Source organism: Cinclus cinclus, chromosome 24 (assembly GCF_963662255.1).
Source record: "Cinclus cinclus chromosome 24, bCinCin1.1, whole genome shotgun sequence".
NCBI classification, from domain to species: Eukaryota; Metazoa; Chordata; class Aves; order Passeriformes; family Cinclidae; genus Cinclus; species Cinclus cinclus.
This window is the reverse complement of record NC_085069.1, coordinates 2,571,545-2,591,957: the sequence shown is the minus strand read 5'-3', so window position 1 is coordinate 2,591,957 and position 20,413 is coordinate 2,571,545. Positions and strand designations below refer to the sequence as shown.

The 20,413-nt window shown below is 47.1% G+C and overlaps 2 protein-coding genes across 2 annotated transcripts; one reads left to right on the top strand and one right to left on the bottom strand.

The window, feature by feature from the left end:
* Positions 1–1,861: 1,861 nt before the first annotated feature.
* LOC134053303 (olfactory receptor 6E1-like) lies at positions 1,862–2,952 on the bottom strand. Its single transcript, XM_062508250.1, is given in 2 exon segments — positions 1,862–2,814; positions 2,817–2,952. Coding segments are annotated over 2 exon segments (1,089 nt in total).
* A 9,154-nt stretch (positions 2,953–12,106) lies between these two features.
* Positions 12,107–14,166, top strand: DAD1 (defender against cell death 1). The gene is made up of 3 exons (XM_062507971.1): positions 12,107–12,320; positions 13,317–13,467; positions 13,981–14,166. The coding sequence occupies exons 1-2, from the start codon at positions 12,110–12,112 to the stop codon at positions 13,445–13,447; spliced, it is 342 nt and encodes a 113-aa protein (XP_062363955.1). The 5' UTR covers positions 12,107–12,109; the 3' UTR covers positions 13,448–13,467; positions 13,981–14,166.
* Positions 14,167–20,413: the final 6,247 nt, after the last annotated feature.

Below are 20,413 nucleotides of genomic sequence, written 5' to 3'. Positions count from 1 at the left end.
GTAGAATTTACTGGTGGAGATTCCTGGAATCACTATTCACAGCCAAAGCCAGCCCCAAACCTGGAAATGCCTTTACAGCTAAAACTGAAACAAAATGTTCCATGAATTGTACTTGGGATCCAGGATTATCCTCTACTGAATTAGAGGTAGGACAAGGAATTTTGTTTATGGGTAGAGTGTGTATGGTAGTGATGCCTTAAGTTTAAGCTTTAATATTTTTTAGATTCTGTACTGCCTTAGTGTGTTGTGGGAACTGCAAGCACAGAGTGCTCTCAGGGCCTTGTGCATACAGGTTCAGAGATAGAGATGGATACAATGACATAAAGCCTTGGAAAAAGCTTGGAGAATTAGGACAGTGAAAATGAAACAGACATAAAACAAGAACATAAGTTTGTAGTTTAAGTAGAAATATGCTTTAAGCAGAGATATGCGTTATGTAAGCAAAGCGGTATGTCAAGTAAGAGAGTAAAAGATGTTAAAGTTTAGCAATAAAACCTGTTATAAAGTTAGTTAGAAGGTTTAAATGTGTCAGTGTAGGTTTGTGAAGTGTTCTATGATTGGTTAAAAAATGATGCATTGGGGCAAGCCACAAAAAGCAAAGCAATTAATGATGGGTGTAAAAAGACGCTACCAAGTTCTGTAGAAGTATGTAATTGGCTAAAAAAAAATAACATAAGGCATTGTAACTAAGAATTAGACAACTTGTGATATTATGGCATTAAATGTAACACCTTTAATGGCTCACCCTTCTCTGAGACTGTGCCATGAGGCAATAAACCATCTTTTGAAAAGTCTCTCAGTTGCCTTGTTTCTGGACATTTTGATCTCCTGATAGTGTGTGACTCTGAACTTCACACCAAGTGTTCCAAGTTCTCCTCACAGCTCAGTCACACAAAACAATCCTTTTCCAGCCCCGGAACCAAGGACACTGCTGCAGCTTCAGCCCCAAAAAGTGCAAACAGCAGAGAACTGAGGAGAGCAACCTGGGGGAATGGGACTGCAGAACCTGGAGCTGGAATTGGACAATTAACCCCAATGTGGAAATGGACCAAAACTTATAAAAGCGTGAAAACTCGTGACTGGGATCCAGCTTGTGTCCATCTTGGGTCCATCTTGGGTGCAGCCATGGTTGTGCTCTTGCACTGCCCAAGGTGAATCCTTTGAAGGCCTTTTAATAAATCCCCACATTATTCCTTTAACTCTGTCCAGCATCTTCCAGGGAGCCTCTCTCAGGCATCAGCAGTGATTGTAAACACAGCTTTGTGGAAGCTGAAGTTCTAAAAATGAGACTATTAATAACAATGGTATTTCTGTACTTGCTCTGTAGCATGGTAGCTTAATGTGTTCTCCTGTGGAGAGCCCACACTCTCCAGAGTAGAGAGAGGAAAGTAGTCTGCAATGAATGAATAAACTTGAGCACAGAAAAGGGGAAAGCACAGGTGTTTAATTTTGTTTCTCACAATCTAAACTATTTTAATTGCCAATAAATTACATTGGTTTTCCCCAAATCCACTATGTTTCACTCCTGATGGAAATTGGAAAACCATCTCTCTGTCTTTATCTCAGTCTATGAGAGGTTTTGTTTCCATTTTTCTTCTTTTCTGCCTCTGCTCTGTCCCACTGTGGGATGGAAGGCAGGAGTGGGAATTATTCACTAAGGATAACCCATCCCAGCAAAGGAGGCAAAGCTGATGCTAGGTAACAGAAGACTAGAAAATCTTTTCTGTGCTGGCATATTTTTGTTGCCAACAGAAGTTATATAACATGTAGAAAGCATAAACCATTTGAAAACAGCATCTTTATTTCATAATACAGATGTTGTACCTGGGAAACAATTCAGATACTTGGGCTACTCCACCATTCACATCTGCCTCAGGGAGCCAGAAATCTTCAGAATTCTCTCCTTTAAAGCTTGCTTGACTTGCCTGTTCCTGAGTGAGTAGATGTACGGGTTAAGTGTCTGAGTCAGCACAGAGAAGAATAAGGAAAGAACTTTGTCAGAATCCTGCCCACCCCGCTGTGCTGGGCGGATGTACCTGTAAATGCACGTGCTGTAAAACATTGTCACCACCATCAAGTGAGCTGAGCAGGTGGAAAATGCCTTCCTCCTACCTGCAGATGATGGTATATGCAAAAGAGTGACAATAATGCAGCCATAAGAAACAGCAGTTACTGTCAGGGTACCAGGGAGGATGATGATGAGGATGATGAACATCAGCTCTTCGATGAAGCCTGTGTCTGTGCAGGACAGCTGCAACAAGAGGGAGGCATCACAGTAAAAGTGGTTCATGACATTGGGACCACAGAATGGCAACTGCACGGTCATCATGGTGGGAGGAAACATCAGGAAAAAACTCACTGCCCAGCAGCTGAGGGTCAGCTGCAGGCAGAATCTGCTGTTCATGATGGCTGTGTAATGCAGAGGGTGGCAAATGGCAACATAGCGGTCCAGGGACATCACTGCCATGTGGAAAAGCGTGCAGGTCCCCAAGCAGTAGAAAAAAAGCATCTGAAGGAAACAACCAGGCAAGGAAATTGTCTTCCTCTCTGTCAGCAGGCTGTACAGGGTGCTGGGAAGGAATGTGGAGGTGAAGATAATTTCCAAAAGGGCAAAATTCCTGAGGAAGTAGTACATCGGGGTCTGAAGGAAGTTATTTGTAAGAGTGATGCTGATGACAGAAATGTTTCCAAGAAGGATCAAGACATAGGCAATGACAAGAAACAGAAAGAGGATGATCTCCAGGTGGCGGCTGTTAGCCAGTCCCAAGAGGACAAATTCCACTACAATTGTGTGGTTCATTGAGACATCATTGCTGGCAGGAAAAGAAAAGACTTGTTTTGGGAACTGCTGGGAAACAACTGAGAATGTGCCAGTTTGGCTTTACTAACATTACAGGGCAGTACTAGCAACAAAGCTCTTGTAAAAGACTGCAGCAGCCACAGTAACCACATATTAAAAATGCTGGTCATGTAAAAGGAGTCCCAAGCTCCATTTGTAAGTCTGAGTCCTCACTCCAGTCAAAACAATTCCTACAGTTCCCTCACAGCACACTTGAGAGAGGTGCAGAAGCTGTTGTAGACCCTGGGTTCCTCTGAATGATCTGACAACATCCACCCTCCCACAAATCAAAAAAAAAGCCAAATCCCCAGAGTGAGAACTTTGCCTGTGTCCAGAGACTTATCACAGAGGAATGCAATCACACTACAGACTGACTCTGAAGCAGGGTAGATTGGTTCAAGGACACATTAATATTGCAAAAGAAAAAGTTACTGCAGTTAAAAGGAGAAGAGAGGAAGAGACAGGGCAAGAGAGAGAGGTAGAGACTCTTCAGAGAAGGGGCCAGACAGAAAGAAGCAATGCTGCGAAGTGAAGGCTGGCTGAGAGACACTCAGAGAAGGCAAAATGCACAGAGCAGTGGTTGGATGCTACAGCAAGCACCAGGGTGAGAGAGGGAATGGGAAAAACTGTGGGAAAATTGTTTACCCCCAGCTCTACAGCTCCAGTGGATCAACTCTGATGTTGATGGACACTCTTTATTCTTCAGAGCCCCTGTGTCCAAGCACCCCTCCTTCTTACAGCACCCACCCCAAGCTCAGACTGTGCTCTGTCCTGTCTGTAGCACTGCTGCACTCCACCACCAAGCCATTATCTCGTGAAGTGAAACCTGAAAACTCTGTCTGATGCCCTTCAATCACAAGTCTTTTCTTGCAGGTTTGCCAGGTCCCATCTGTGGTTTTTCTACTGCATCCTCCCTCCTCTTCCTCCCAGACACCAGCCCTAAAAAGAGACCTGTCTTGTTTTGCACTCATGTTCCCCAGTTTTGTCTATGTTATCTGGATATTCTAATCTGGTTTTAGATTAATTTCAGACTCATTTCAGGTATTTCTGAATGACTGAAGTAAACACCAACACAATAAATTTCAGGAAAAGCAAGCCCATCTTATTTAGCTGATAACCCATATCAAATAAGACACTCGAATTTCCCTCTTCAAATGCTCAACAAAAAGATAACTATAAGCTGGGATGCTAGAGCCCTTCTTAATGCACTATTCCCATCAAATCTTTCCCCTTAGTGTCCTTTTCCCAGCAAAACACAGGGGTTTATTGGCATCATCTTATGGTTATTTCTCAGAAATCACCAATACAAAACAACTTCCCTCTCACAAACCATACAAAATACAGGATATATTTTTCAATACCACAGATGGACAGATATTATCTGGAAGTTGAGAGTGGTCCTCTAGACCAAGAAACTCCCCTGGTTACAGCTAAAGGCTTTTACTTTAGTATAAAGACTAAAAGTTCAGTTTTCCAAGTCAATGCCCCTTTTAACTTTCCCTGTTCTTCAGAAAACTACACCCAAAATCTAAGAAATGCTCCAGGTAGTTACCAGTATATCCACAACAATCCAGGATGCTACAAAAAGTATTCTGAGTCTGATTCTGTTTTTCCTTAACTTAGTTTGACAACTGATTTTTGTCAGTAAAATTTCCTCTCTCTTCAGCTCCTTTATATAATAGTGGCAGTGAATTACAGTCTTGTGTTTCCTCACTTGGTCAAACCTCAGGGACCAATTAGGTATCAAAATCTGAAAAAACACCTTGTGGGAAAACACTTGTGGAAGAACAGCAAGAGTATAATCAGCCACAGAGAAAATGAGATTGGGAAGGACCTCTGGAGGTGCAATCCTTGCTAAAAGCAAAGCTGGACAAGGTTGCTCACGACCTTCTCCCAGTAAGTGTGGACATCTCCAAACATGGGGATGTATCAACTTCCCTGTGGTGCCACAACTTCCCTTGTGTTTTAATTGTGAATATTTATTTCCATTTGTGCAGAAATGATTTACTTTAAGCCATGACCTACACCTCTTGTTCTGAGAGCTCTGGGTCTAACTTGTCTCTGACTCCCCCTCAGTGGACAGTTCAGGCAGATCCCTCCTCTTGACTTCATCTTCTCTCTGCTTCTCCTCAGGTGTGATGTGCCCCAGTTCTCTGATAAACTCACTTGTCCTCCACAGGACTCACACAATTCTACAAAAGTGCTCAGCGCATCCTCCCCAGGAGCCACGGGGAGCCAGAGCTGCTCCACAGCCTGCAGCTGGGGTTATCAATGCCATGGGTAGGGCAAGGGAGGGAGCACAGCCCAGTGCTCGTGGCACAGCTGCTGAGGGTACTGCCGGAGGCTGAGCTCAAAGCACTTATGTCAGACAGGAACCACACCATCAGTAAGGTTGGAAAACACTCCCAAAATCAAGTCCAACCTTCAACCAAACACCACCGTGCACTCTAAAGCGTATTACAAAGTGCCACATACACCCAGTTTTTGAACATTCCAGGGATGGTGGCTAGAGTATTAAATCACCCTCTGGTACTATTCTCTCTTCACTATTAGAAATGAAGTGACCAATGTGAATTCCTGAAGCAGAGACCTAAAGTGAGGAGGAAACACACCCTTGTAAGAACGTGTAAGCCAGTTTCATCTCTAAGTCAGTGAGAAGGAGTACCCCAGATCCTTACCTAAATTGGGATCCTTACTTAAACTGGGATCCTTACTTAAATTGGGATCCTTACTTAAACTGGGACTCACTTGTCTCAATCAGCTCATGTGTAGTTGTGGAGAGGAGGAAAGGACAGTCATTACTGAAAATCACAGTTCTGCAGAATCAAAACTCCACATTTGGCACTTAATACTTCCCCTCTTCCTGAGGGAAGTGATTCAGAGGTTGGGTTTGATTCCTTCACCGCACACCAAGAACAAATAAACAAAACCACCAGTAACCATTTAGAATAGGAGGAAAGACAGGGACTGAATCCAAGCTACAGCCCATCTCTTCATCTGTAACATGTTTTCCTCTAGCTTCCTGATGTTTCCAGAGCTAGTACTAAACCAGTAGCAGATGATGTTTGGTAATGAGGAAGTTCTGATGTAGGAGTGGGAAGTCCATGAGGATGTCTGATATGTGTTCCCAGCAGGTTCAGGTGTCATTCTGCCAGTTGTTAATCCATGGTCTGTACCAGAGCTCATCTCACCCAGCTTATTCACCATCCTGTCTGCCATGTTTCATTGGAGTGTGTTACTCTCACTCAATTCTACCCCTCTGCCTTACCATCATCTAGCAAACACGTGCAATATATAGATGCAATTGTATTTTGACTTGCTTCATATTGCATTACTGGGCTTAATCTTTCACAGGTGCATGCACTCACGCTACAGCAGGTCAGGCAGGAGTGCTCTTGTGAAAGGTAGAACCGTGGTGGAGTTCACAGAGAAGTGTCTCCCACGGGAACAACCCCACGACACAACCAAAGAGACTCCTCTCCCTAAGTGAACTGAAAAAATGATTTTTAGAAATGACAACTGACAAAACCCCCATGTTTTGTCTCCTGCGCTGTTGGTGGAAAGGAAAGAAGGGCTGGGGGGAGGGGGGGAGGTGTTCTAAAGGTTTATTTCAGTTCTCATTATCCACTTTTAATTATATTAATAATTATTTTCTTAATACTTTTCAAGTTCTGAGCCTGTTTTGCCCTTAAAGTGTTTCTTCCTGATCCTTACCTCAATTCATGAGACCCTTTAGTTGTTCTTTCTCCCTCCACTGCTCAAATATAGCAAAAGAAAACGAGTGTTTTTCTGTAGGTGCCTGGCATTTAGCCAGTCGAAACCACAATACTCAATGCACAAAAATTGGGAAAAAATGAGAATGGTGCAAGCTAATCAGGGGTGATCAGATCCTAGAAATAGTAACTCTTTACTCATACACTGTAAAACCTTCCATGGAGATAAGAGCTGAGGAGTTTCAATATTCAACTCAATTTCATAGGAATTTGTCACTTCTCGCAGTTACATCTCCTGCTGGTGTGGTGACTCACTGAGAGGGAGATGTCACATCACAGATCTCCAGCAGCCACCAGGGGAAGGAATACTGGCACCAAGAATTTTGGAAGGGCTGTGCTCTTGGGACCACTGCTCTTACCTCATGTTTTGGAGGGGCTGGCACCAATACAAAACTTCCCAGCTCACGTCCTTTGTGCCCGTAGGATCCAGTGTTCCCCCCATATCTCTTACTGGTGTAAAAACGAGGTTCACTTTCCAGGTAAATTTAAAAGGTTTAATAAAAGACAATAAGAGACAAACAATAAAGCAAGAGGTTATATGGGTGCTTGGCCTTCAGCCAAGAGCACAACCTAGCTCAGAAAACATTTTGTTAAATTCATCAATATGTTGCATAGTCATAGTTCTTCATGCATTATTCAAAATCATCACCCCCACCCCCCACCCCCAACCTGTAAACCAACATTTTTTATTTCTCCTTGTGGCTCCACCTTGTCACACACTCCCCAATAATGAAAGATCAATAAATTCCTTCCCTGAGGTTCTGGTGTCCATCACCATAATCCAAGAATGTAAAGAATTTTCTGATTTTTTTTTTACCATTCTCTGCGTTAGTTACGTGAACAAAAGCTTTTTACATCACCATATTATAGTCCAAGAAAAATATATTTATCTCACTACTATTTATAAGTTTCATTAATAGCAGAACTAAAATAAACTATATTCATACAGCAAAGTTTTCCAACATTATACATATAGCATTAATTTTAATATTTGTGAAAAGCCAGTGATAATATTTACTTATAACAGACCCATAATGACATTCCCATATGGAAATTGAGGTGAATCCACTGAGAATTCCTCTCTCTGTCCCAAGGCCTGCCTGATGTACTACGGGTGCATGTTCAACAATTAGAAAAGCTCATTATGACAATCCCTAGGCCTGAAGAAGGGGTCCACCTCCAGGAATAACCTGGTTGGAGGTAGCTCAAGAACTAGTAACTACTGGTCAGCAATTGGGGATCTCTGATACAGGTGGTCCTAAACCAAAACCAGACATCAGGAGGGTAGGACTGGTCCTAAAACCTCCCTCACCAGGGAATCACTGACAAAACGTGTCACCTTGTGGGAGAACGAGGAACAGTGTGTGGGTGAAGGGTGTTACATGGAGAAGCAATGGACAAATTATCCACCACTAATCTGGAAGGCTCCATAAGGGATAACATCAAAGGACCTTTGAGGGCAGCCCCCTCAGGAGTCCAACACTGTCCTCGCCCCAGCCTCTCTAGAAATTCAACTAACCAGTTGAACCAGTTCTGAGCTGGGAAATCGGACTCTACTGCTCTCAGCAAGTGAGCTGAGGAGTGGCAGGTGTGAAGGCTCACAGAAAAAGCCAGAGACATGTCATAATCCCATTCATTTCCCACAGGCCCCTTTCAGTCCTTGGCTACTTTTGTGGTCAGTACCGGAGTACAAATGTCAGCACTTCAAGCTGAAGTTGCCACTCATTGTAGCATTAGGCCAGACAAGGAAAAGATACAGAAAACCTGCTTTTGGTAAATCTCAACCCCAGTGCTCAACCTGGCTAAATCCTGGTTACCAGGGGATGAGACTGCCACAGAAATTGTCACAATTGTGAGGCCACTACCAGCAAACCTTGGGGCTGGATCTGTTCAAATGACATGTCTGCACAGATGCCAGAGGCAGGGGATGGGTGTTTGGTCTCTCTTCTCCCTCCCTCTGCTCCAAGACTGCCTCCTTTCAAAACAACAAATGGGAAACCCAACCCACAGCCCTTGGGAATGTGTGAAGGAATTGCTGCAGTGGCTGCAGGATTTCAGGAAAAGGGGCAGGTGCACAATTCTCTCCTGTAATCCCCCCAGGGAGCAGTGGCTGACAGTGCAGTGCCAGTGCCCCAGAGCTGACACTGCCCTGGACAGCTGCTGTACCTCACACAGCCAAACTGATTCCCACACATCGGATCCACGTGGCTGTTGGTATCACAGACATGGTTTTTATGGTTCCCTTTCGGTGTCACTGAAATTGTGGGAAAAGCACAATTGCTCCAACAGTGTGTCTAGCGTTAGGGAATGTGAAAAACAAGGTTCACTTTCCTGGCAGATTTTAAAGGGTTTAATAATAAACAATAAGAGACAAACAATAAAGCCAATACTATGCAGCTGATGCTTGGCATTCAGCCAAGAGCACTCCTTAATTCAGAAAACACTTCTTTAAATGCATCACTCTGTTGCACATTCATAGACTTTCATGCATTATTCAAAATCATTCCCCCCCCCAACCTGTAAATCAACATTTTTTTCTTTCTTTCTTTCTTTCTTTCCTTGTGGCTCCTTCCTGTTGGCACACTCCCTGATAACGGACCATCAAGAAATCCTTTCCCTGGGGTTCTGGTGTCTGTCACCACCATCTTCATCCAGATAGGATAATCCAAGAATGCAAAGAATTTCCAGATTATCTTTTACCATTCTGAGTTAATTAAATGAACAAAAGCTTTTTATATCACCATATAAAGAAGAATATATATTTATTGCACTATTATTTCTAAATGTTGTTAATAGCAGAACTAAAAGAAACTATATTCATACAGCAAAGTTTTCCAACATTATACACATAGCATTCATTTTAATATTTGTGAAAAGCCAATAATATAATATGTACTTATAACAGGAATTAAGGCATTACTTTATTCTGGCCAGGATATTGTTCTGGCCAGGATGTGTAACAGAAATAATTTCATCCACACGTTGCCCAGGTGTACAGAGAAAATCCTTCCATCACACCTCAGTCTTTACTAGAATTTTCAGATACTTGGACAGTCAAAACCCATGGAAATTCCTTGTTTCAGTGTTCATTGGTTTAACACAGTTCTTGGTATTTGGTTTCCTATTGGCTATGGATCTTTTGGCCTCTGATGTTAATTAAGTCCTCATTTTGGTTCTCTCATCTCTCTTTTCCCAGACCCGGTGTCTCTGACCATGCCAGGGGTGATGTTTGGAGTTGATGTTCATTAATGGTTGTTATCTTTTGTGTATGTTCTGTGCTGCTGCCAGCCTGCTGACATGTTAAGCTCATCACACCTTGAGTGATGAAACAGACGTTTGAAAGGAAACTTCAGCTCCTTTTCACAGAGGCAAAGGCTAACAAGACTGACTTAAATTAGAAAAAAAAAAATTGTACAATTTCCCACCAGCAGGAGGCCGACTGGGATAGTTTTGTTTTTACCCGGGAGGGGACTCGGTGTCCCTTTACTGGTGAGCCTGGCATACTGCACAGGAGCTGTCACAGATCCCTGGAGAGGGGACTGAGGAACATCCATATATCAATCTTCAGCTCTGATGTCATCACGGTGGTGGCATCACTCAGACAAACATTGTCACTCCCTTGGAGAGTCTGGGACTTCCATTTCCCACAGAGAAGGTGCTGATGCCTTAGGATTTTAGCTTTTATATTTTTTCAAATCCTGTACTGCATTACTGCATGACTCTAAACTCCATATAGAGTGTGAGTTATTGTCATCACATTTTGGTCAGACTAAGCAATCCCTCTAGCCCTGAATTCAAGGACACTACTGCCTCAGGCCCCAAAAACTATAAACAAAAATGAGTTGGGGGAGCAAACTGGGGGAATGTGACTTCATCACCTGGAGCTGTAATGGAAGGATTCACCTCTGATATGTAAATAGACCAACCTTGTATCTGTCTGAAAAACTCGTGGCCATTGTCCATCTTGGGTGTAGCTTTTCTCTGAGGCTTTTGACTGCCCAAGGGGTATCTATTGAAGGCCTTTAATAAATTCCCAGGTTGCTCTCTTAACCTTGTCTAGCCTCTGTTCTAAGCAGCCACTTCAAGGCATCAGTACAACTTCCTTCCTCAGAGATTAAATTCCGGGGGATAGGGTGGGAAGGAGGATCACTGTGTGCTCCCTCTGAAACCTTGACCAGCCTAGAGCAAGTAAAGATACTGGGAAGTATAAAGGAGCTCCAGCATGCTTTAGGCTTGTTTTTTTTTTTACAGAAAACATATTTCAGATGTCTCCATTATTGCTGCTCTAGTGGCAGCATGCCAGACAAGAGAAGGATTAGGATAAATGGAGAGTTCCTTCTTTTTAAAACAGCTTTAAGTAGGACCTAGTTTTCATACGGGTATTTCATAAAAAGATGACGTGGCCATGTGACAATGAAGTAGTAGCAGGACGGGAGAGTTCTTTGCCGCATTGATTGTTTACATTTGTCCTGTTATATCCCACCTGCATTTACAACCTAATCTAATCACAGCCTCTGATTATTTGCCTCATGTTTTGCAGGTGTTGAGATCTTTCTTCTTTTATCCTTTCCTTTCTTATACATTTTCTTAAGCTGTATCTTTATGGTGTTACACATATTACTATAAATGACAACCAAAATGGCTACATACCTGTTTTTATACACACTGTTCTACAATAAACTCTCCGTGTGTATATTTACAAACACCCATCACTGACTCATCTCACTCTTACCCACCCCAAAGGCTCTACTTGCAAGCACCTGAGTCACAGCCCAGGTGTAAAAACGTCACGTAAAAATTTCACAAAACCTTTACAAACCACCACAAGCGTGCTGTAGAAGGGGAGGGCAACATCCCTGCCAAGCCAAACCAGCCTGTGATTCTACGATAGAAAAATTTCCTTTCTTGCAGAGCCTGTACGGGAGCATCACTGCCCACCGTGAGAGATGGGAAGGCTGGAATGATTTAAACACAATGAACGTAGAGAGAAAAGTTCTGCTTTGGTTTATTGAAAAGTTCTTCCCACCTTCAGAAAGCGAAAAGCAGCAGCAGACTTGTTTTGGTCTCAGTTGTTTTGCTCAATTCACGTTCAGTACCGTGAGAGTTTCTGGGGCGGGGGGGGGGGGAAGGAGTAAGCATTTGTTTCTCTTTCCCCAGCCCCCTCAGGGAAGACAGGTTTGTAGATTCCTCCCCCACCACCCTCGCGGTACATCCCGGACGCTCCCTCAGCCCACCCAGCCTCAGCCAGGGCCCCGCCCCCAGCGGCGGTGCTGGGGGCTGATTGGCCCTGAGAATGAACGGCTCTCTAATCCACCCGGCAACAGCCGGCTCTGCGCTCTTATTGGCTCTTGGGATCCACCAGGGGCGTGGACGCCGCCTTGCACACGGCGCACGCGTAGTCCGACACCACGGGTTCCCCTATGGCTTGCCGCTACGTCGACGCGCGCACGCGCAGTGCGGGAGGGCGGTGCAGCGCATGCGCAGTGCCGGAGCGGCCATGGCGGGTTCGGTGCGGGCCGTGGCGCGGCGCTTCCTGTCCGAGTACGGCGGCGGCACCGCCGGCCGCCTCAAGGCGCTGGACGCCTTCCTGCTCTACGTGCTGCTCACCGGCGCCCTGCAGTTCGGCTACTGCCTCGGCGTCGGCACCTTCCCCTTCAACTCCTTCCTCAGCGGCTTCATCTCCGCCGTCGGCAGCTTCATCCTGGGCGGTCAGTGCCGGCCCCGCCATCCCCCTCACAGCCTCGGGGTTAACCCTGAACCTCCCCAGGAGGCCGCGGGCGGGGCGGGGATCCTTAGCAATCAGCGCTCAGAGCTGCCCCCACAGCCGGGGAGCCCCGGGCTGCTCAGCACCCCTCGACCATTCCGAGCTCCCCGGCCTGCTCCCGGCGGGGCAGGAGCTCCTCGGCAGCTCTGGAGCTTTGGATTCTTGTCCCCCCAGCAGTGGCACATGCACGGGGCTGCTCCCCAGAATACCCCAAACCCGCCCTGTTTCTCTGCAGCCCTCCCCGGCACAGGGGTGACAGGCTGGGAGAGCTGGAGTGTTCAGGAGAGGATAAGATTTAAATGAGACCTGAAAGCCCCTTCCAGGGCCTAACGGGGCACCAAGAGAGCTGGAGAGGGACTTTGGACACGGGCCTGGAGTGACAGGACAAAGGGAATGGATTCCCACTGTCAGAGGGCAGGGATAGATGGGATGGGGGGAAGGAATTCCTCTTTGTGAGGGTGGGGAGGCCCTGGCCCAGGTTGCCCAGAGCAGCTGTGGCTGCCCCAGTTCCTGAAAATGTCCAAGGCCAGGTTGGATGAGGCTTGGAGCAGCCTGGAATAGTGGAAGATGTCCCTGGGATTGGGATGAGATGATCTCTAAGGGCCCTTCCAGCCCAAATCGTTCTGTGTTTCTAACACACCCAACAGAGGACACGGGAATATCCACACTTCAGTGTTACTTAGTCCTGCTCTGAGCCTCTTCCCCTCAGGACTGGGCACTCTGTGGTGTGTTGGTGTGTGTGGTGCTGTGGGAGCCCTAACTCCATGACAGCCCCATCCAAATTCCCTGACAGTGTCCTGCTCCTCTGTGGTAACAATGAGTAATTTCTCCCTGGTGGAGCAGTGACCCATCCTGTGTTGGGCTGCCCCAGGAAACCTGTGCTTCCCACCATGGCTTCCTCCTGTGCTCACTGATGGCTCATTCTTTCTCTGCTGTGCAGTTTGCCTCCGGATCCAGATCAACCCCCAGAACAAGGGTGAATTCCAGGGCATTTCTCCTGAGCGGGCGTTTGCTGATTTCCTCTTTGCCAACACCATTCTCCATCTCGTCGTCATCAATTTTGTTGGCTGAGCTCTGGGAGAGGCTGCCAGGTGGGGTTACAAAGGGGGCAACCACTTTTGGGGTGTAAAGGGCTGCAGTGCTTTTGGGGAGAACTAGAACAAGAGGGGATCCAGGAATGCCCTGAGCTCCCAGCTTCCTCCAGGCCAAGTATAGCTGAGCTGTTGTCCTCTGGGTTGGCACAGAGTGAGGATTTTTGGTTTTCTGGTTTCAAGCATATATTTTTTAGCTTTTATAATTAAAGGGTTTAACTAGGACTGCTAGAGAAGCCTACCCACATTCCTCTCTTATGAGAGAAATTCCCCGTTCTTTTTTGCAGGAGAAGCTTTGGGAACTGGGCTCTGTGAGGCTGAGGTATGGCTGGGGTTCAAGTCTGGGGTTCCTTTGCAGATGAGTCAGCTGGGACAGGATCAGTTGGTTGTTGGGGAGTGGGGACATGCTCTGTTGTTGCTGTTGCAAGGGGCCACAGGATCACTGGGGCTTGGGGGGACTTTGTCCCCTCTGCTCTGCAGTAACATTGCTGATGTTGCCTGCTCTCTTCCCAGGTCCTGAACTGTTCCTGATGGCAAAGCCTGGCATAGGGAAGTGCACAGCACACTCTCATCTTCTTCGTGGAGGAAGGGGACACAGGACTCAAGGTTTTTCTCCCCCAGAGTGTCCCGTGGAGGGGTCTGCAGTCTCATTGTGTAACCGTGATGCTTTCCATCAATAAAACTCTTTATGACACTGCAGCCTTTCCCATGTTGGTGACAAATACAGAACTTCTGCTTCCAGGTTCCCTCTCAGGCATGACTCCCTGGTTTTGCCTCTCTCCCTTCCTTTCTACCCAGCAGGCTTTTTTTCTGCACCCCAGTTTTGGAGGTAAGCAGGAAACAAGTGATTATGGAAACTCAGTTGTCATCCACCCTTTTCATCTCCCCCTTTCCTGCTTTTTGATCTTCCAGATCACATTGTTGCCAATGTGCCACTGGACTTCAAAGCTGTGGAAAATTCAGGTGAGGCTGTGGTTAGTGGCCACAAAGGGAAGGAAGTGTCCTCCAGCACATCCCCAGGTGTACCCATTTCTCACATCCCTCAGAGACATGTGGGCCATGTCTGGATGTCCCAGCAGGACCTAGAGGCTCACCAAGGCCTGGGGTGATGCAGCCACCCTTCCATGGTGTCAGTGTGCCTGCACTCTGATGTGCTGATAAGCACAGAGATGTTGGGATGGACTGCCCAGGTCCTGCCCAGCTGTCAGGGCCTCAGAGTGACACTGGAGCTGCTCTGGGGCCAGGAAGAGGCTCTCCCATCAGAATCACAGAATCGAGGTTGGAAGAGACCCTCAAGATCATCCAGTCCAACCATCCACCCAGTGCTACCACTGCAGTTAAACCTCATCCCCCAGCACCAGATCCTGACACCTCCTGAGCACCCCAGGGGTGGGGACTCCTCCACTCCCTGGGCAGCCCCTGCAAGGCCTGAGCACCCTGATCTAATCTGAACCTCCCCTGTCCCAGCTCAAGGCCATTCCCCGACCTCTCACTGCAGGCACAGCACAAGAGACCGACCCCTCCTCACTGCAGCCTTTCAAGGGTGTGATGTGACCCTCTCTGACCCATCTCTCCACCCTAAATAACCCCAGCACTCCCTCAGCCATTCCTCAGAAGATAAATATTTTCTAGTCTTTTGTGAGCCTTGTTGCTTTTCACTGGACACGCTCCAGCCTCTCAAAGTCCTTTCTAAAGTGAGAGGTCGAGAGCTGAGTGCAGCACTCGAGCTGCAGCCTCACCAATGCTGAGTACGAGGGGATGATCACAGTGGCTGTACTGTTCTTGATACAAGCCAAGGTTGCTATTGGCCTTCTCGGCCACTTGGGCTCACTGTTGGCTCACACTGAGCCAGCTGGCAACCAGTGCTGCCGAGTCCCTTTCTGCGGAACAGCTCTCGAGCCCCTCCTCCCCCAGCTGGAGCTGACAGGGCTTGCTGTGACCCCCGTGCAGGACCTGCGCTTGGCCTTGAACCTCATGCCATTGCGCTTTGCCCACTGATCGAGTCAGTTCAGGTCTCACTTCATGTATGAGGTTCTGTCCTCACACTGATGCTGCTTCATGCTTGTCTGGTTTTCTCTGTAGCTGAAACATTCGGGAGGTAAAACCTCATGAGCCTTGAGACTCCTTGACATGGAGGTATTTGTGTGCTGCACTGAGGAGATGGAACTTTGGGTCTCTGATGGCTTCAGAACCTCTCAGAATTCTATTCTGGCTCCTGCTTACCACCTTTTAAATACTTCCAGCTGTGCTGTAACCATTAAAGCTGTAACAGTCTGAAACCTGGAGCTCTGAAATCTTTCCTAATGTGGGGTGTGAGGGGTCAGTGAGGTTTTCACTGTCCTAAACAGTGGAATCTGGGTCTGTGTCAGGAGCAGAGAACTCGTGCCAGCTTGGGTACTACCACTCCTGGACTTGCTTGCAATGGCAGCAGCACTGGGAGAGCAGGCAGGGACTCAGGGTGCAGGGATGGTTGTAGTGGGGTAACTCTGGCTGGGTGTCAGAGACACCCACTCAGTCACTCAATCACTCCCACTGGGACAGGGGGAGAAGAAGATGGAGAATGACCTGCAGGGTGAGATAAGACAGTTTTATTACAGTAAAAGAAAGAACTCAGCAGAGATCTGTGCATGGGCTAAAGAGAAAAAAAAAAAAAAGTCAGCCTGTACTTCCCATGAGCAATGATGTTCGGACACTTCCCAGGAAGCAGAGCTGCAGCTCAGGGCTTCAGCTCATGTGATGGTTCCTCTGGAAGGCAAACATTGAGAACTCACAAATACCCCCCTTCCTCCTGTCCCTTAGCTCATATATCTGAGCTGATGCCACATGGTTTGGAATGTCCCTTGGGTTAATTTGGGTCAGCTGGCCTGGCTGGGTCCCCTCCCAGAATCTTGCCCATCCCCTTTTGGTGGGGAAGGGAATGTCAGAGGCACGGCACTGCTGGGCACAACCAAAACACTGCTCTGTTACCAACATCTGTCCAGCTGCCAGTGCCAAGCACAGCGCTGTAAGGGCTGGAACTCGACCTTGCTCGGATGGTCAGTGATGCACCCAGCTCTGCTTTGCCATGAGAAGGGCCCCGAGCTGTGCCCTGGCAGCGGCAGCAGCACACCCATGGCAGATGATGCTCAGCTCGGGCACGGAGCTCTGCCCGGGCTGGGCGCTCCCCTGGCTGCTGCTCAGAACTGCACAGGGGCTGAGACACAGGAGATGCCAGGCTTTGCTGTGGAGTTTTGGCTTTTTTCCCCTTTTTCCTGCTTCTTACCTGCTTCCTCCAGTTGCCATTAATTGGACAATAGAGTTCTTGAGGGAAAGTAGAATTGCAGAGGGACTTGTCACAAAGGATGTAGTGACAGGGCAAGGTGGAATGGTTTCAAGCTGACAGAGGGCAGTGTTAGATGGGATATTGGCAAGAGATTCTTCCCTGCGAGGGTGGGCAGGCCCTGGCATAGGGTGCTCAGAGCAGCTGTGGCTGTCCCTGGATCCCTGGAAGTGTCCCAGGCCAGGCTGGACGAGGCTTGGAGCAGTCTGGGATGGTGGAAGGTGTCCCTGCCCATGGCCAGGGGATGGAACTGGGTGATCTTTAAGATCCCTTCCAAACCAAACCATTCTGGGCTTCTGTGAACCTACAATGAATCAGAGTCCTATCACAGCTCCTCCTGTGCTGGAATAAGCTTGAACAAATCCACTGACATCTTCAAGCTCTGGTCCTTGTAAAGTCCACGCTTGGGTCCCTGGTCACACAAAGACGAGGAAGAAAATAAGAAAGGGTGGTTTGTGCCCAGGGCCATGTTTGATGAGAGGTGACAAATATTGGGCAGGACATTTGCTGCAACAAAACCCTGAGAAAACACACAAATTCATCTCCTACCCATGGAGGACAGGAGGTGACATAGGGGAGAGGATGCTAAAGGTGGATCATGCAAAACCTCCTTCCCTGACAGTGTGAGAGGACCCTGGCCTGCCCCTTCATCTTTCCTTCTGTGATAATTGATTAAAAAAAAAAAGATTCGTGTTAATGATAAAAGTATTGGGGTTTGTATAAACCAGAATACCAAGGTCTGAAGTGAACCATGGACACCAGATAGAGGAAAATATGTGATTAAATAATTTTGTTTTAAATCTCCCTGTTATGAATATTATGTTTTCTAAATAAGTTGCATCTACTACCAGTTTGCAAAATCAGATTTCATGCCTTTGTTTGATCAATGCTGCCTATCTACAAAGACCAGACTTCCTGACTTTTGCTGGTTTTTTTCTCCCAAGACCAGATGGTTATCTATGAGACTGACTATCACCCAGAGACCTTACAGATGTTTTATTCGGCCACCACTGCTTACCTGGCAAAGTTAAAAATAACAATGAGAGACCATACTATAAGAAGAGGCTGCAAACCCAGGTTTGATGGAGTGTGGAGTGGGTGGTGACCCCTCACATCCCCCAGCACTGCTTGCTCCATCTATAGCAAATAAAGCAATCAAAATTTTGCTGAATATCGAGACTTTTTGTTTCTCATTTATAACACTTCTCATCCGGGTCAGGAGAATTGGACAGATTTTCAAGCTGTAAAAATGTTGAAGACACCTATCAGCAAACTCAGAAATCTGACACAATTCTAGGAGCTCTCCCCACCATGCTTTAGAATGCATTCCTGCCCACCTTTCCCTGCCCACTCTATACATAGCTCAGTCCTTCCTGCTGCACCCAAAACACCTCCCTGAGTGCAGGCTGTGGTGAGGGTAGGACGGGGGGGACATTTAACCTCATTCCACTTTGGCTTGTGGTCTAACGTCTGCTGTTGTTTTCCACAGCTCTCCCCCTCCCTGCCACGTGCCTCCCCCACCCCTTTGTGCTGCACTTTCCAGAGGAAGTGGTTTTTGTGGTGGGGGTACATGAGCATCAGCGCTGACCCAGATCTCGACTGTGGCGTCATGGAACTTGTGCTGTGGCCTCTTCCTGCCCCACCTGGGCCACGAGCCCCTTCCCACCTCCTGTTGTGCTGTGTTATTTCCTGCCTTCGCTTTGCTCTGTGGTTTTTGTATCTCAAAATAAACAAGAAAATGCAGGGAAAGGGGGGCACGTTGTGGTGGTGGGAGATTGGCAGTCTGATATCTGAAAGTGTCTTTGAAGTAGACCTTGAAAATTCAGTGCTTTGCAGGTCACATGCTAGGAGCCATTTTAGTCAAAACATTTAACTCATCTCCCACCTGGCAAATCCTGTCCCTGGGGTCAGTTTAACCTGAAGATGAAAGACCCAGATGTGGAAGCAGAGGCAGCACAGCCCTTAACTCTTGCCCTTTCATCTGGAAGTGAGTTTAAACTGCAACGTAAAAAAATTGTGATGGTTATTAATTTTTAAAAATGATGCTAAAAGTAAATGAGTATGGAAAGTTTCCTTCCATGTCCCTGAAAGTTTCTGGAATGAGGTTAAGCAGTTGGAAATCTGGGAAATGCAATGACTAATGGCTTGCTTTATAGTTCATATATGGTTTAGGCAGCCTCTTCAGGCCGTTTCCCATGACATGGCAGATTGCATCAGGTATGGAATGTAGGCTCCAAGAGCTGCCTGGAATCCAGCACTGCAGGAGCCACAGCTTTCCTACAGCTGGAGAGATATAAGAATGATGGTTGTGTCCAGAGAGACAAGAACAAGTCCCTGAACATCTTTGGTGTAAAATAATCGGGGCAATAGCCAGGGAAAGTTTGTCAGGAGGGGTCAGTAATTGTCACCTTGCTCAGGGCTGGGGGGCAGGACACCAGGGAGGTTTTGTCCTGTGCTGCTCAGCAGTGGGGTCAGACCCTGCCATGGTCCTCCCTCAGGAAGCACCAGGGCTTTTGGCTAAAAGTGTCTGAATCATGACCCTTTCCAAAAGCAGCTCCTTGTGCAGGCTGTGAGCCCAGCTGGGTCAGGGAACCAAGCCCCTGGTCCAGAGGGGCTTTTCCTGCCACTTTGGGAGGCAAGGTTCAAGCTTTGCAGGGACAGTGTGTTTCTGTCACAGCATACTTCTCATTTCTCCACCACAGAGGAACCTCTGGTGATGCCTGAGGATTTTAGCTTTTCTATTTTATATAACTCTAAACTCTGTGTACAGTGTGAGCCGCTGCTTTCCCATTCTGTCAGTCACAATTCCTCTCCAGGCCTGGCAGTCGGGGACCCCTCACTGCCCTGAGAGATGTAAACAAAAATGAGTTGTGGGGGAGCAATTTTGGGGTAAATTACTTCATTACCTGAAGCTGTAATTGGAAGATTAACCCCCAGTATGCAAATGGACCAAACTTATTAAAGGATGAAAACCTGAGACCCGTGGTCCATTTTTGGTCAGCTGGGGGGGCTTTGTCTGCCTGAAATGTACCTGAAGGTCCTTCAATAAATAAATAAATATATTCAATAAATATAACAACTTCTTATTCCCTTAATTTTGTCTGGCCTCTGTTTTTAGTTAGTCCCAGAAAGGCCTCACTGGGGCACCAGAAGATGGAGGAATTGATATCACGAAAAGAGAACGTTTCCTTTCCAGACTTTCCAGGGCCAGACAGAACCTGGAGGCCCAGGGGGTCCAGTGGTGTCATCACTGCACAGCAGGCACCCTGTGCTGCTGCGGCACTCGGGGCTGGGGCACTCGGGGACAGGACACCCGGGGTGCTGTGTACCCCACAGCAGCAGCAATCCAGGAACCTGGCACCAGTCCCCTCACTGTGCCCAAGCCACCTTTGTTGTCTCCACCCAGCCCAGCCTTGGGCCAGAGGGGCTCCCCCTTCTCTCTCTCCCCACTTTCCTCACAGGACACAGCACAGATGTCCTGCAGAAGGATTTTGTTCCCACCCTCCGTGGTGGATCCAACCCCTTCCCTCCTACACCCCAAAGCTCAGCTGGAAGGGTGAAGCGATGCCTCAAACAATAAATACAAGAGACAAACAAGTTTCTTTTTTTTTCTTTTAAAGAATTGTT

Bases quoted from the DNA above. Each gene is read 5' to 3' on its own strand.
- DAD1 (XM_062507971.1), top strand. From the start codon at position 12,110: ATGGCGGGTTCGGTGCGGGCCGTGGCGCGGCGCTTCCTGTCCGAGTAC. The intron at 12,321-13,316 runs GTCAGTGCCGGC...TCTGCTGTGCAG, and splicing joins CGGCAGCTTCATCCTGGGCG to TTTGCCTCCGGATCCAGATC.